Source organism: Lipotes vexillifer, unplaced genomic scaffold, assembly GCF_000442215.2.
Source record: "Lipotes vexillifer unplaced genomic scaffold, Lipotes_vexillifer_v1.1 scaffold1728, whole genome shotgun sequence".
Taxonomy (NCBI): Eukaryota; Metazoa; Chordata; class Mammalia; order Artiodactyla; family Lipotidae; genus Lipotes; species Lipotes vexillifer.
In genome coordinates, this window is record NW_006784330.1 from 721,754 (window position 1) to 736,497 (window position 14,744).

General features: G+C 50.8%; 1 protein-coding gene across 1 annotated transcript in view; it reads left to right on the top strand.

Moving 5' to 3' along the window:
• FRMPD3 (FERM and PDZ domain containing 3) overlaps positions 1-14,744 on the top strand; it is an 85,213-nt gene that overhangs the window by 44,879 nt on the left and 25,590 nt on the right. Inside the window, exons 7-12 of the mRNA XM_007456711.1 lie at positions 79-210; positions 1,938-2,057; positions 4,870-5,006; positions 5,341-5,467; positions 7,517-7,606; positions 9,443-9,622. Of these exons, the coding sequence (XP_007456773.1) occupies positions 79-210; positions 1,938-2,057; positions 4,870-5,006; positions 5,341-5,467; positions 7,517-7,606; positions 9,443-9,622 (786 nt within the window). The remainder of the gene's footprint in view (positions 1-78; positions 211-1,937; positions 2,058-4,869; positions 5,007-5,340; positions 5,468-7,516; positions 7,607-9,442; positions 9,623-14,744) is intronic.

Genomic DNA, 14,744 nt, shown 5'->3' on the forward strand with positions numbered 1-14,744 from the left:
CCTTCTCCCATCTTGGGTGCTTAGAGTATCTTAGAGCTGGAAGGGATCTCCCTCTCAAGGCTCTTTTGTCTTCCACAGGATGTCATGGTGACATTACAGGACCGGCTTTCCCTGAGGTACATTGAGCACTTTGCCCTCGTCCTTGAGTATGCCGGACCAGAACAGAACCACAAGTTCCTGCTTCTCCAGGACAAGCAGCCCCTGGCTTATGTAAGTAACTCCTTTGTCCTGGCCTGATAGCTTTGCAGATGGCCTTTAGTAGAGAAGAGGCCACCAGGTACTCTCCTTCTGGAAAATTCATCGTGATATGCTCAGCCAGCTCCCAGAAGTCCCAATTCTCAATCAAGATCTTTATGACCCACCCACAGAGGCCTTTTAAAATGTCTCTTGGGAATTCCCTGGAGGTCCAGTGGTTAGGACTCTGTGCTTTCACTGCCAAGGGCCCGGGTTCAATCCCTGGTCAGGGAGCTAAGGTCCCACAAGCTACACAGCACAGCCAAAAAAGACTCTGTTAAATGTCTCTTGTGACCTAAGAAAGGCATGACAGTTGTTAGTATTGGCGGTCACTAGTGGGGAAAGCATGGGGTGGTGATTTACTGCGTGCACGACTGAATTGTGCAGTGTCAACTCCACTGTCTCCTGGAGGCCCTGCTAAGACTTTTCCTCCTGTGAGGGGAAACTTTACCTTCAGGTGAAGGCTGTAATATGGAGGGATGAGCGAGTGGAGTCTAGTGAGACCCCTGAGGCCAGGACACATATGGGCTGGGAACGGGCTGAGTGGGACCAAGCACGGACAGCATGTCACCCGTGTCAAGTTCCAAAGTAGAGTAGGAGAAAGTGTCTTATCTTCCAAGCCTCTGGAAAAAGGCCAAGGAAATCCAGGATTGCTGGATAGTCTTTTACCAGTGGTGATGCACCATGGAGAGTAAGAGAGGCAACCAGGGCCAATCAATGTTCCCAGGGAGTGGGGACTTCCTTCCTTGGTGGTCCAGTCATTGAGACTCCGCGCCTCCAATACAGGGGATGGGGGTTCAATCCCCGGTCAGGGAACTAAGATCCCACATGCCGCATGGCGCGGCCAAATAAATAAAATAATTTCTCAGTTGCTTTAAAAAAATATATTCCCAGGGAGGGAGGGAAGGAGTTGGAGAGGGACGGCTGGGAAGAAATGTCTGAAGGAAGCGAAACAAAAGCTGAAATCAGACGCCCAAAAACGAAAGGATTTAGGAAAGAAGAATTCTTCAAGTATAGCTGTCAGCCAGATGCAGTCCAGAGACTCACCCGTTCCCACCTGTGAAGGAAAGGTGGGTGTCCTGCCTGGAGGGAGGCTTAAGCGCCTCCCCACCCCTCAAGGGGCCTTGTGGATCCAACTGGTCTCTTGTTCCAAATGGGATTTTTAAGCATTTTTATTACAAAAAAAATCTCAGATATACACCAAAGTGGAAGGAATTGGATAATGAACCCTCATTACCCATCCCAGCTTCAGCAGTTACTGGTATATTGCCAGCTTGTTTCAGCTACACCTTCAAATGGGATTTTAAGTCTTTGATCTGGTTTCTCATAAGCAACTTCCTTTGCTTGAGGCTGAGCCCCTCTGCAAGGCAAAGGCATTAGCCCCACAGCAAGAAGAGTCAGAGAAGTTGCCAGGAGCCCTTGCTTCCTACCTCATGTCCTGGGCCTTAGGTTGTTGATAAAGGCCAAGTCATGGATAAGTGGTTCGAAAATTCTAGTCACTTTGGGTCAGAAGGGCAGAAAAGACTTAGCTTCTCATCACTTTCCCCAATGGTAATTGGAGTCAGCCAGGCAGAAGACAGAATAGGAAACAGCACCCTAGCTCTGCCTCAGGCCCTGCCTTGAAGAGCCGCCGAGCTGACTCCTGGCACCCAGCCATTGATCCCAGCTCTCTTTTCCTCCCACCTCTCACCCCTGGGATTCAGGTAGTGCAGCGGACACACTATCATGGAATGAAATGCCTCTTCCGGATAAGTTTCTTTCCCAAAGACCCGGTGGAGCTGCTGCGTCGGGATCCTGCTGCTTTCGAGTACCTGTACATCCAGGTAGAGTCTGGCTTGGGGATACACAGACAGACAGACCAATGGACAAACAAGCTGGCAGGCTGTTCTGCCATCACAATGAAGTCACTACGTAAGCTTTTCCAACCTTCAGGTAGCTCTGAAGGCTCTCTCATTTTCTGCTACCACTGTAGGCCATGGTCAAGTTGGTTGGCCTGGCAACCTGAGCTGGCTCTGGCTCCAAGTCTTGTCTGTTTGTCTAGACAGATCTTATCAGTTTTCAGGAGGAAGCAACCCCAGTAACTCTGGCATCTTCACAGCATACCCTGGTTTAACAAGTGCATTTGAGTAACAGGAGGTCCCAATCCCCAATCCCGAGCTCCACTAAGGAGATGGTTCCCAATTCAGTTCATCCAGAAACATTTGCTGAGCACTTACTCTGGGCCAGGCCCTGTGCTAGGTGCTGACAATCAAGGTGGTCAAAGAACTATCCTAGATCGCTAGAGCTCATAGGCAGATATGTGCACAAATAAAGACAGTGTGACAGGCACTAGGAGGATGGCAGGGTACGATGTCAGTAGGGGCACTCAGGAAGCAATTTGCCAACTCTCCCTGGGAGGGCCACAATGCGGGCTTCACAGAGGAAGTGATACATGCATGCTGTTAGCCTTGAAAGATGAGTGGTGGATGTTTGCTGGGTGCAGAGATGGATGTTTAGTTCAAATAGTTTGGAGTTTGGTGACAAGACCTTGTCCACCCTCTCTCTCCCCTTTGTGATGATGTGTTCAGCTGTATTCCTTTTTTTATACTGAACAGCTTTAGTGAGGTCTAATTGACGCACGGCAAACTGCACATATTTAAAATGGCAGTTTGATAAGTCTTGGCATATGTTTATATCCACGAAACCATCACCACACTCAAGATATTAAACACATCCAACCAACACCCCCAAAAGCCTCCCCAGGCTCCTTTGTAATTCATACTCCCATCTCCAGGCAGCCACTGACCTGCTTTCTGTCACTGTAGATTAGTTTGCGTTTTCTACAGTTTTATACAAATGAAATCATACGGTATGAACACTTATTCTGATCTCACTTCTTTCACTCAGCATAATGATTTTGAGGTCCACCCATGTTGCTGTGTGTATCAGTAGTTCATTCCTTTTCATTGTTGAGTAGTGTTCTATGGTATGGATGTATAAAAATTTGTTTACCAGTTCACCTGCTGATGGACATTTGGGTTGTCTCCATGTTTTGGCTACTACAAATAAAACTCCTATGAACGTTCACGTACAAGTCTTTGTATGACATATGCTTTCTTTTCTCTTGGGTAAATACCTAAGAATGGAATGGCTTGGTTCATACGGTAGATCTATCTTTCCTTAATTTCTTGAAGAAACTCCAGTGCTGTTTTCCAAAGTGGCTGTACCATTTTATGTAAGCACCAGCCGTGTGTTAGAGTCCCAGTTTCTCCACATCCTCACCAGCACTTGGTGTTAGCAGTATTTTTTAAATTTCCATCACTCTAATCGCATGCAGGGGTATCTCATTCTGGTTTTCATTTGCATTTCCCTAATGACTAATGATGTTGAACACCTTTTCATGTGCCTCCTTGTCATCATGCAGCTTTTTTGGTGAAGTGTCTATTCAAATCTTTTGCCCACTTTTTAAATTGGGGTTGTTTGTTTACTTATTATTGAGTTTTGAGAGTTATTTGTGTATTCTGGATACAAGTCATTTGTATGTTACTTGCAGTTATCTTCTCCCAGTCTCTAACTCAGCACAATGGGCAACTGGTCTAACCAAGGCTGAATCCTTGATAGCTGGGATTCTGACCTTCAGGGTTTGGGGGTTGTCATACCTTTGGCCAGTAGTTCCAGGAGACCCTTTTTGGGATAGCATAGGGAAGACTGACTCATCACTGCTTTGATCTTCAGACCCCAAGGAAAGAATATCTGCCCCATCCCTGCAATCCGTCTCTCACTGTGGGCTTCTGGGCCAGAGACCTGTAGAGAATCCCTCCCAGTGTCTCTCTTCCTTTGTTCCCATCTGAGCTGGCAGAGGAGCCTCCGATGGCTGGGGCTGGGGGGCGGTGAGTATAGGCCCCAGAGAAAAGGCAGAAAGGTCTCTTGTAACAGGAGGAAAGAAAGGGAGTGGTGCCATGTCTCACTTTTGCAGCGCCCTAGATGTTCTGACCATTTGTGCCTTGCCATTGTGTGTACCAGTCACTGAGAAGGGGGCTGTCCAATATCCGCTGAATGAAGCAAATAGTGTCTCTGAGACCTGAGGTTCCTCTGTTACCTCTTCCCCAAGGGCAGAATCTTCCTCTTCCGCTTGATCTAGGACGCTTACTTACACCACAAGTTTTTCCTAGGATATAAGGGAGTCCGTGGGGGTGGGGGGGCAGTGGTCAACAGACCTGTGTACCTAGAAGGAGAAGAAGAAGGGGAAGGGGAAGGGAAGGGGAAGGGGAAGGAGACGGATATGTAACACGTTAGATGATGGATGATGGCACAGCTGGGTTTCAAAGGAAAGCTTTGGATTCCAAGTACAGACATCCCAATATTTTCGGTGCTTTTGGGCTGCAGAGAATAGAAAAATTTAAAACAAACCAACAAAGAAAACCCCACACAGAAACACAGAACCATGTGAAATGTGTTGTTTTGCCGCCATGGATCTTTTGTCACTATGTGGATGAACATGAGGATAGTGAGCTTATTCAGAAACAGTTGGCAATGAGAGTAATGACACCAGCAATTCGTTAAAATATGGCTGGGGGGGGGGGGGGTGGGGGGGGTGGGGGGGTGGGGAGGGAACGTCTCCTTTAACTGACGGGTTTGGACTGCCCTCTCTCACAGAGTCGGAACGATGTCATCCGAGAACGCTTTGGAATGGACCCCAAGCCAGAGATGCTTTTGGGCCTTGCTGCCCTCCACATCTATATCACTGTCTCAGCTACTCGACCTAGTCAGAAGATCTCACTCAAGAATGTGGAGTGAGTTGCGCCAGGGCCCTTCAGGATGGGGGCAAATAGCTGTGTAGGGAGAAGGTGCAGTGGTTGAGCTGTGCTCTGCTTTTTAGGAATGTGGGCCTGGGATGGGAGTGAGAATTGGAATTCCTCACACCTAGACCAGGATGCCCTTGAGCTACAGCTTCTACTAGAGAACTGTGGCCAATGTTACTCGCCTGCCTCCAGCCCCTCTCTGTCTCTCTCTCCTAATCTCCATTCCTCCATCTCTGTCTCAGATTTCAGCTAGTCTCTGTCTTGCCGTTTTGCTTTCTCTGTCTCACCTTGTCTCTCTAATTTCTTACTTTTCTTCTGCTTTTAGGAAGGAGTGGGGCCTGGAACCCTTTCTTCCCCCCTCCCTCCTACAGGGCATCAAAGAGAAGAACCTCCGGAAATCTCTCTCTCAGCAGCTGAAGGCGCACCAAACACATCCTTCCAGCAGCACCAAGGTATCCAGAGTAGGCCACCGGGGCACCCTGCTCGGGCACTGGGGACTCCAGCCATGGGGGACTCCTGTGTGGTTTCCCAGCAGGTGTGGTCTTCTGGGGAACCCTTCCCACTGTTTTTTGACTTGGATACACATCCAGCCTGGCCAGATATGGGGCATGATTGTGGAGAGGGGTTTTCCCCAAGCCTGAGACACCCCCAGAGACTGCTCAGTGGCAAGTCACTGGGAGAGCCCAGGGTCCTCAAAGCAAAAGGACAAAGGTGCAGGAGGAGAATATTCTTGGGTCGTTCCACCCATTTAGTCAGTGCTGATGAAGCACTTGTCGTGTGGACAGCACTGGACCCTGGGGAGACATGTTTCCCATGGAAACAACTGCTCTGCCCCTCATCCGCTTTCTAATTCATCAGCCCTGGTACAGGGAATTCTGGGAGATAAAAGCCCAGCCCCATGGGACAAGGCCTGACCTGGAGAATGGGTCGCCGGGTGGCAGGTGGAGGACTCAGGTCACTGCTGTGCTCTCCTGCACTTTCCCACTCCCTGCCTTCCCAGCCCCGCAGGCCCTTCTCAGGCTTGCAAGGCTCAGTCTGCTTGCCTAGGAGGCAGGCGGGTGGTGAGGGGCACCAGAATCCACGTGCAGATGGAGACACTGGACACAGGTGCCCCCTTATATTCCACCCATGCCAGATTCCCTGCATTACCAACTAGCTTCTCTTTTAAGATGCAGATTTCCCCCGGAGAGTTAAGCCATTCCTACTTTGCTGTGCATATTTAATCAGATTGTTTTCTTCCCAGCTGAGAGCTTCAGGGCTCCCAACCATCTTCTCAGCAAACACTTTTTCTCTGAGCGCCCCCCACCCCCAGGGCTTGGGCTGGAGATACAAAGATGAAGAAGGCCCGGTCTCTGCCCTCAAGTCAGGCACAGGCTGGTGGGGAAACAAGAGGCAGTCACAACACAGTGCGACCAGTGCAGGTGCCCTGGAGGCGCGGAGGGACAGCAGCCAGCCCAGCCTGTAGGAGATGGGAAAGGCCAGGAATCGGTGCATTTGATGCCAGAGTTGGGTCTTAAAGGACAGATAGAAGTTTGTCTAGATGAGTTGCGGGGAGGAAGACTTTCCCAGGCAGGGGGAGATCCAAAGAGATCAGCATAAACCAGTGCGGAGGGTTCAAGGAAGCTGCCTGAGTGGGGTGCGGGCAAGAGAGGAGGCCAAAGAGGTTGGCAGGAACCTGTTCACGGAGGGCCTCGTGTGCCGCGGAAAGGGGTTCTCCTTCACCCTGTAGGCAGCATGGAGCCACTGAAGGGTTTAAGCGGCCAGTGGTGTGATTATGTTTTAGGCTGTTCCCTCTAACTGCAGATGCGGAGGCGTGGAGGGAAAGGAGTGTTAGCACTGAAGGTAACCCGGCTGCCACCGTGATGCAAGTGGGGGACATCCAGGCAATGACCGCGGGGCTCGAGAAGAGGGATGGGTAGGGTGGAGAGGGAGTTAGGAGGTAGAATCAAGATGATCGGGTGACTGGTGGCCCTCAGGTGAGAGGCTGAGGGACGAGTCCAGTGTGACTCACAGGTTTCTGGCTCAAGTGCCCGGGGGATGTGGGTCCCACTGATGGAGACTTTTCTGCCAGAGGAAGAGCAGGCTCGGACGTAGAGGTGCTCAGGATAAGGGTACTGAGTGCGACCCCCAGTTGGGGAGGGCCAGTACCTAGTGGCCATCAGGGATCTCAGGAGAGAGGTATAGATGTCGTGGGGTGTTGGAGTTGGGGAAAGGCATCAAAATTAACCGAGGAACAAAATGAGTAAGCTGGATTCTTCAGGACTGAGGATCAGGGGATAGGAGGAGGGTTTAGGAAGGGAGATGGGATGCTAGAGTCTGGCGAGAGCTGTCCAAACTGGAACCTTCCTGTGGTTCTCCCGAGCGTCCCACAGTGGGGCTTGCTGACTGGTCTGACTAGTGCCTGTCCTAAGCTGTTGACCCTCCTTCCGGCGAACATGGGTTTTGCTTTTCCTGTGCACCTCAAGTTTCTCATATCATCTCTGAGTCGGTTGTTTCCACAGGGCTCTGCAATTCAGGCCAAACTCCAGTATCTTCGAATTCTGAATGAACTTCCGACGTTCACGGGCGTTTTGTTCAACACTGTGGGCCTGGTAAGTGAGGGCAGTGACGGGGAGGGAACCCTTCGGGGGCGCTTGTCCTTGGCTGGGGGGGACAGGAGAGACTCCATTAGACCTTTCAGGTGGCATATGCTCTGTCCTCCTCCTCCTCCTTCTCCCTCTTCCCTCCCGTGGTGCTCTGGTCCCGCCTCTGGTAAAATGGTTAAAGTAGGAGGCAAAAAAAAATAAAATAAAAAATTTCAGGAATTCCCCGGCGGTCCAGTGACTAGGACTCCGCACTGTTACTGCCCAGGGCCTGGGTTCGATCCCTGGTTGGGGAATTAAGATCCCGCAAGCCTCGCGATGCGGACAAAAAGAAAAGATAAAATGTAAAGTAGGAGGCTATGTTTGTTTACAGTATCCCTCTAGGCTCTTTTGTGCCCCCTTTTCTCAACTTCAGAGGTTAGCAAACTCTTTTTATACAGGGCCAGATAAGTGAATAGTTTAGGCCTGGCCGGCAGGCCGTGAAAGTCCCTGTCGCAACTTCTCAGCCCTGCCATTGCAGCATGAATGCAGCGGTGGGCAACGCATAGGCAGATGGGCCTGGCTGTGTTCCAATATCTCTTTGTTTACGGGACACTGAAATGTGAATTTCATGTGCTTTTCACATGTCACAAAATAGGGTTCTTTTGAATTTTTTCCAAGCATTTAAAAATGTATAAAACCATTCTTAGTCCTGTGAGCTGGACAAAAACTGGCAGAGGGCTGGATTTGGCCTGTGGGCCAGAGTTTGCCGACCCCTGCCGTGTTTCATTGCTCTTACCTATATTCCCTCAATCCCCTAGCCCAGACGTCCCCCCTCCCTGCCAGGGCCTTCACTATAGCAACGCTCCTCTCCATCGGGGCACAAGTGGTCCCCCTAAGACTGTGCCCCAGGCTAGTTTACCCTAGTGAGCCTCGGTGAAAGGAAATTCAAATCATCTTGCTGACTGGATCCAGGTGCTTGTCACGCTCTGGGGAACACGCTGTCATGCTCGTGGGGCAACTGATGGAAAGCCGCTTATCGAAGGGTCTAGAGCAGATGGCAGTAGGTTCCTCGGGAATGATGCTAATGCCAGGGAATGGGCCGGCAGAGGGCTCAGGCTTGATGGCGCCAAGGAGCCTGTCACGAACACTTAAGGGAATCCAGTCCATCAGGCGCAGAGGTGGCTGTTTACATACTGGGATTTGAGGATTACGGAAAGCCCAGTGTTGAAATTCTTATAGGTCATTCCTCTGGGGTAAGACTGCTGTAGTGCCTATTAAAGGGCAAATATCTTAGGGCGGGAGGTCCCCCTCCACTCCTCCAGTCATTAAGCACCCAGTCAACCTTTGACACCTTGGGCAGAGTTACTTTGTCACTTCAGCTTTTAGCACCAGGTGAGAAGTGCAAGTTCAAGTGGCTGTTGGTGAGGGAGGGTAAAGACCAAACAGAGGATGCCACCTGTTCAGACAGAGCACCAGGTGGGAGCCTTGAGTGGCCTGAGGCAACAAATGGAAAATCCCTAGGGCTTGGTAGGAAGAGGGTGCTTCCAAGGCGCCAAAATAAACCTCACCTATTTGACGATTTTGCTAGAACCAGCCCTGCTGCTGCCCTCTTCACTCTCCCTTCTGCTGAGGCTAATGTGTCCATTCGGACCAATGATCCGGGGCCCTGGCCTGAGAACAGGGGCGTCCCAGACCTTTTTCCCCTCGAGGTTGTCCTCTGGCCCTGGCACTGAGCTCCAGATGTTTCCAGACCTTCCAGCAGAACCGGTCCAACGCCTGTTTTCTATTTCCTCCTCCCGCCTCGTCTCCTCACTTCCCCTGCCCTTCTTTCTTTGAATGCTGCCCACCACGCCGGGGCACCAGGATGAGAAGCAGTCGGCCACCACCCTCCTAGTGGGACCCCGTCACGGCATCAGCCATGTTATTGACCTCAAAACCAACCTCACCACTGTGCTGTCCGAGTTCAGCAAGATCAGCAAGATCCAGCTGTTCCGGGAGAACCAGGGCGTGGCCCGGGTGGAGACCAGCATCATGGATGCCAAGGTAAGCGCGGCTTCGAGGGGCTGCCTCTTCCCAGGAGCAGGCCTTGGGAACAGAGGAAGAAGTAAACTTGAGAAGCAGGGTGTCAACCCATTAGGTGAGGTTCAGTGATTCTGAAGTGGTTCAGACCCTGGGCCTTTGGGGGCTCATCTTTCTTTCTGTTCTCAACCCTCTGGGACACTGTCTCGACCCCATATTAAGGTCAGGCGGTGCTAGGGAAGGCTAGAAAGTGTCTGATCAACCTGTGACAGGTTTTCAGCGATGGGCAGGGAGATTGGGCAACTTGGAGCTACCTCCCAGGCCATTGCTTCCCAATCTTTCTCGTGGCACAGCACACAGAGAAAATTATATTCGTGCGGGACACTGGGTTAAATGGACCAGCCCCGGGGACGCTGCCCCCAAGGCTGAAGGGATATGTGCACGCCAGTTAGGGAGCCCTGCCGTAGGCGTGCACACTTGGATCCATGGAGGAGAGGGTGTCTGAGTATGTGGACAGAACCAACGGGGCCTGGGGAGACAGGGAGCAGGCAGAAACCTCGTCCCCATTTCACCTCCCAGAGTCCAGCTCTTCTCGAATCTTAGAACCTTTCCCATAGATCAGCTCGTTCAGACTGGCAAGCAGCTGTCGCCTGTGCAGAGTCTGACAGCCGTGGTCAGCCGCCTCCTCCATGGCTCTCCTGTGTGAACACCCAGTGACCAGTGTGGGTGGCGGAAGGCCTGCCTGCCAGCTGGCGGATGCTCTTAGACGAGGAGCAAGTTTCCTTTCTTAAAGGATTTCCCAGGGGGAGATGTTGTTAGCAGATTAACGGGTGGAACGTTTGCTGTTTCTAAACGAGCAAATTATTTGTTTGTGTCTTTGTGAAACCCAGGAAGCTTTAATATGTTAAGTTTTCACCTGTGATTCAGAGGCTTCCCATTGGTTTAGGAACCTGCCCGGAGCTGGTATTTCATTGGCTTGTGGCCGCTTCCTCAACCAGTGATGGCTGCCCTCCTCAGACGTTGCTGGGTAAAAAGCCAAACGGACAGGTAGGGAAGCGTGGGAGGAAAGACAAGACATGCAGGGGAGGTATGGCTTCCTGAGAAATAAAAAGGGTTTAAAACTGAGAAACACCTTTCCAACCAAGTCTCCTGTGTTCTACGAGTGATTCTCAATGTTGGCTACACAACAGAATTTCCTTGAGAGCTTTTAAAAAATACAGATGACTGGACCCTACTCCCATGGATTGTGATTTAATTGGTCAGGGTACAGCCTGAGCGTCAGGATTTATTTCTTTTTCACTTCCCAGGTGATTCTGTAGTACAGCCAGGTTTGAGAACCACTGACCTCTGGGTCCAAAGCTCTGGGAGGAACCAGCCCAAGCAGGGTCAGTGGATGTTGCCTGAGTGAGGAACACTATTCTCATTTCTAGGAGTGATCTGGCCACAGTTGTGGGCATGAATGCTTCCCAGGCGGGGTCTTGCTCTTACTGGGGAGACTCACAAAGGCACATGACCTGCCTTAATCACACCACATTGGAACATGTATGGAGTTCTGGAATCAGACAGACCAGGTTCAAATCCCAGCTCTACCACTTCCTAGCTGTGTGGCCTTGAAAAGGTGTCTTAACTTCTCTGAACCCTGATTTCCTCAACTGCAAAATGGAGTGCCTTCCTCCAAAGGTTGTCGTTCAGGATTACATGAGAAAACGTAGGTAAAACGTCTTGGGACACTGCCTGACACAGAGTAAGTAGTCAACAAACAAGACCTGTTATTTTTGCCAAAGCAAAACAGCAATGAGGAGAAGTTCATATGAAGTAAAATTTTGTAGGTAAGTGTGGTGTGGAACGTGGAACAAAAGAAGAGGAAGGGGTTAACCAGAACGGGCTTCCCACAAGAGGGTATTTGAAGCTGGATCTTGAAGTGATAGGCATGGATTAGCAGGGAGAAGTGGGATGTGTTCACAGGAAGAGAGTAAGCACAGAAATAAGTAAGCCATATGTGCAGGTCGATAAGCATAGTTGCTTGACTGGAGAGGAGAATAATGAGAAAAGAGATTGGAGAGAGATTGGCAGTGGGCAGAACCAGCTGGTGAAAAGCTTCGAAGGCCAGTCCGAGGAATTGAGAATCCTAGTGGGAATCCACTGTAGGCCCTTGAAGAGAGGAGTGACAGGATGGAAGCTGACTGGGACCAGTGTACCAGATGGATGTCTGCAAGGCTAGTGCCAAGCCAGGGAGGCGGGGAGGGGATCGTAGTGCTAGTGCAGGTGTGAAGTGACAAGGGCAGGGCCTGAGCTGGAGGAATAGCAGTGGTAATGGAAAAGAAAGAGTGAGGATGAAACACAGAATCACTAAGAGTGCATGCGCATCCCCTTACACATTCCTGTCTTGCACACACAAAGCACAAGTCGTACGTAACCCTTACTGCCTGCTGCCTGTATCCTGAGTGCACTGAACAACAGTGCTGCGCACACAGCACACGGACGGTCCAAATCGTGGGTGGGTGAAGAGGTGAGAGCCTACATCGCAGGATAAACAGGACATCGTGTTGGTGCATGGAGGGGGCTACGAGAAGGTTGCACTTTGCTGAGTGAGTGCTGTGGAGGCAAGAACTCAAAGGTACCGGTCCCCTGGGACTCAAGGACCGTCATCTTGTACACTTACTCCTCCAGGCCCCTGGATTCCGATTTTTTTTCCCTGTTTTCAGGGATGCTAGCATGAGGTAAGGCTACCCCAAAGCCAGTCCCCTCCCTAGCTGGCATCCCAAAGTGCTGGCTGGGTTTGAGCTCCCCGGGCACCCCAGGAAGGAGATGGGACTAGAGCATGTCAAATTAATGCCTGCTGTACCTTCTCAGGGCTGGCCATGCCTCCAACTCCATTCTCCTTTTCTCCTTTTCCATTTGAAGATGGCCTGGGCATATTTAGTTACAGTTTTCACTCAGCTTACTTGCTCTTAGTGGGGCAAACGTGAGGTAGTATGCAAGTATCTTTCTTCAGGAGACAGCACAGTCTGGGACTGAGACAGCTCTGGGCCACTACCATACCCCATTACCACAGGAGCCCATAAGGGGGGAAAGTAAACCAGCAAAGGAAAGTCCCAAGGGATCTCTTGCGGTCCAGCGTGTCTCCTCTTCTCGTGTTTGAGCCTTATTGCTCTCGTGCTTTCTGTCGGGACAAGCATTACATTAGACGTCATGATCATTAAAATTCTATTTAAAATAAAATGTTGTTTTTGAAGGTTTCTAAGAAAACCTATCCGGTCTCTTTGCTTGCCTACCTTTGATTTGATTTTTACCCCTGCTGGCAAAAATTGCTTCTGTGTCCCTTTTGCCAGCTGCATTTGGCCGGTGCTGGGACCCAGTGGGCTGTGGGTGGATGCAGACGAGAGGCTGCTGATGTGCTGTGCTGAACCAGTTTGGGCTGTGTTCGGCCCTCTCTGGGCACAAGGTTTTGCCTTCATGCTGTTTTATTACCGACATTGGGCTGTATTTGGGGTAAGAGAGAAGAGGGGAAATTGAAGGCAGACAGTTAAGTCAATCAGCCAGTTAGGCACTCAGCCTCTGATCTGTCCATTGGCCAGCAGACCAGCCAGCCAGGCAGCTAACCAGTCAGGATGTCAGGCTGGTAGGCATTCTGCCTGTCCTGCAGACAGCTAGTCAGCCAGGACATCGGTGAGTCAGGCTACTCTGCAGCCAGCTAGTCTGTCAGTCTGTCCATCAGTCAGTCAGCCAGTCAGCCTGTGCTTCGGTCCAGTGGTCTCTCATTCTGTTTGTCAGCCAATGCCATTTCCTCAAAGAAGCTCCCTCCAGCTTCTGAAACCAAAGTAGTCACACATGCACACATTCACACCCACCCATCCACCCATACCCCAGTCCGGGGTATTCTGTGTTCTGGTAGGTCTCTCTACTTTTCCTTCATAGTGCTTCTCATACCTTGCAATCATATTCCTCTGTGTGATTATTTCATTTATGTCTCCTTTTTTTGGCCACACCACGAGGCTTGTGGGATCTTAGTTCCCCGACCAGGGATTGAACCCAGTCCACCACAGTGAAAGCACTGAGTCCTAACCACTGGACCGCCAGGAAATTCCCTTCATTTATGTCTTATTTCCTGATGGTTTATAAACTCCACGAGGGCAGGACCTGCGTTGGCCCCATTCTGGGATGCACAGCTGCATCTCTCAATGGGCCGCGTGGTCCATGAGCCATCTAGCCAGTGCGTAGCAGCTTGCTGGGTGGACAGAGTGGGGCACGGGAGCATTTCAGTCAGAGGGAACAACATAGGTTAAGGTATGAATGGGTAGAACAACAAGGCCTCTCTAGCACCCTGTAAATGAAGTGGTGTTGCTGGAGCATACGGTGAGGGACAGTGGCGGGAGGAGGGCAGAGTTAGTGGGAGATGTGCTTGGAGCTATAGATGATTGGGTCACAAGAGGCTTTGTGTGACGTTGAAAGGCTGTGGGTTTTAGGTGATGCGCTATTAAAGATTTTAAGTGAGAGTTGTGTTTCAGGAAGACACTCAGGCAGTAATATGGAGGTGAAGTGGGTAGAGCCTAGAAGCAGAGAGGCCGATCAGGAGGCTATTGAAGGTCTTGAGGTGAGTGTGTCCCCACCTTTTCCATATCATGAAAATACCACAATTTGTACGGCCCACTGGAATAAACAGATGAGGCACCTTGTGGCCAGAGGCAACAGGACCCAGAAGCTGAGGGGCTCAGGATCTCAGCACACTTGTGACCCATTCACATACACCTTGAGAAGTTTTGGCCTTGGAGGAAGACGTTGAGGGTCCGAAATAAAGCAGTGGCAGCGGGGACGGCCAGGATGTCTGTGAATGCTCTGGAGGCCAGCTTAGCAGGTCTGGGGACCTCATAGTAATGGCGGTAGCAGCTGTCCACACCCAAACCTCTGTCATTGGTGGTAGGGGGCGAGGCAGAAAGGAAGGGCATCTTATTCTCCCCCCACCCCCGTTCTATTCCCCTTCTGTCTCTACTTTGTTGTACCCAGAGTTGACCATTCTGTTGTGATTAAGAAGCATGCATTAACTGGAGGTACAGACATCCCCTCTGCCCCTTCCAAATGATGACCCAAAGGTAACATCTCATCCCTGGTCCCTTTCTCACTGGAGAAAGGAGCCATGGCTCTTCCG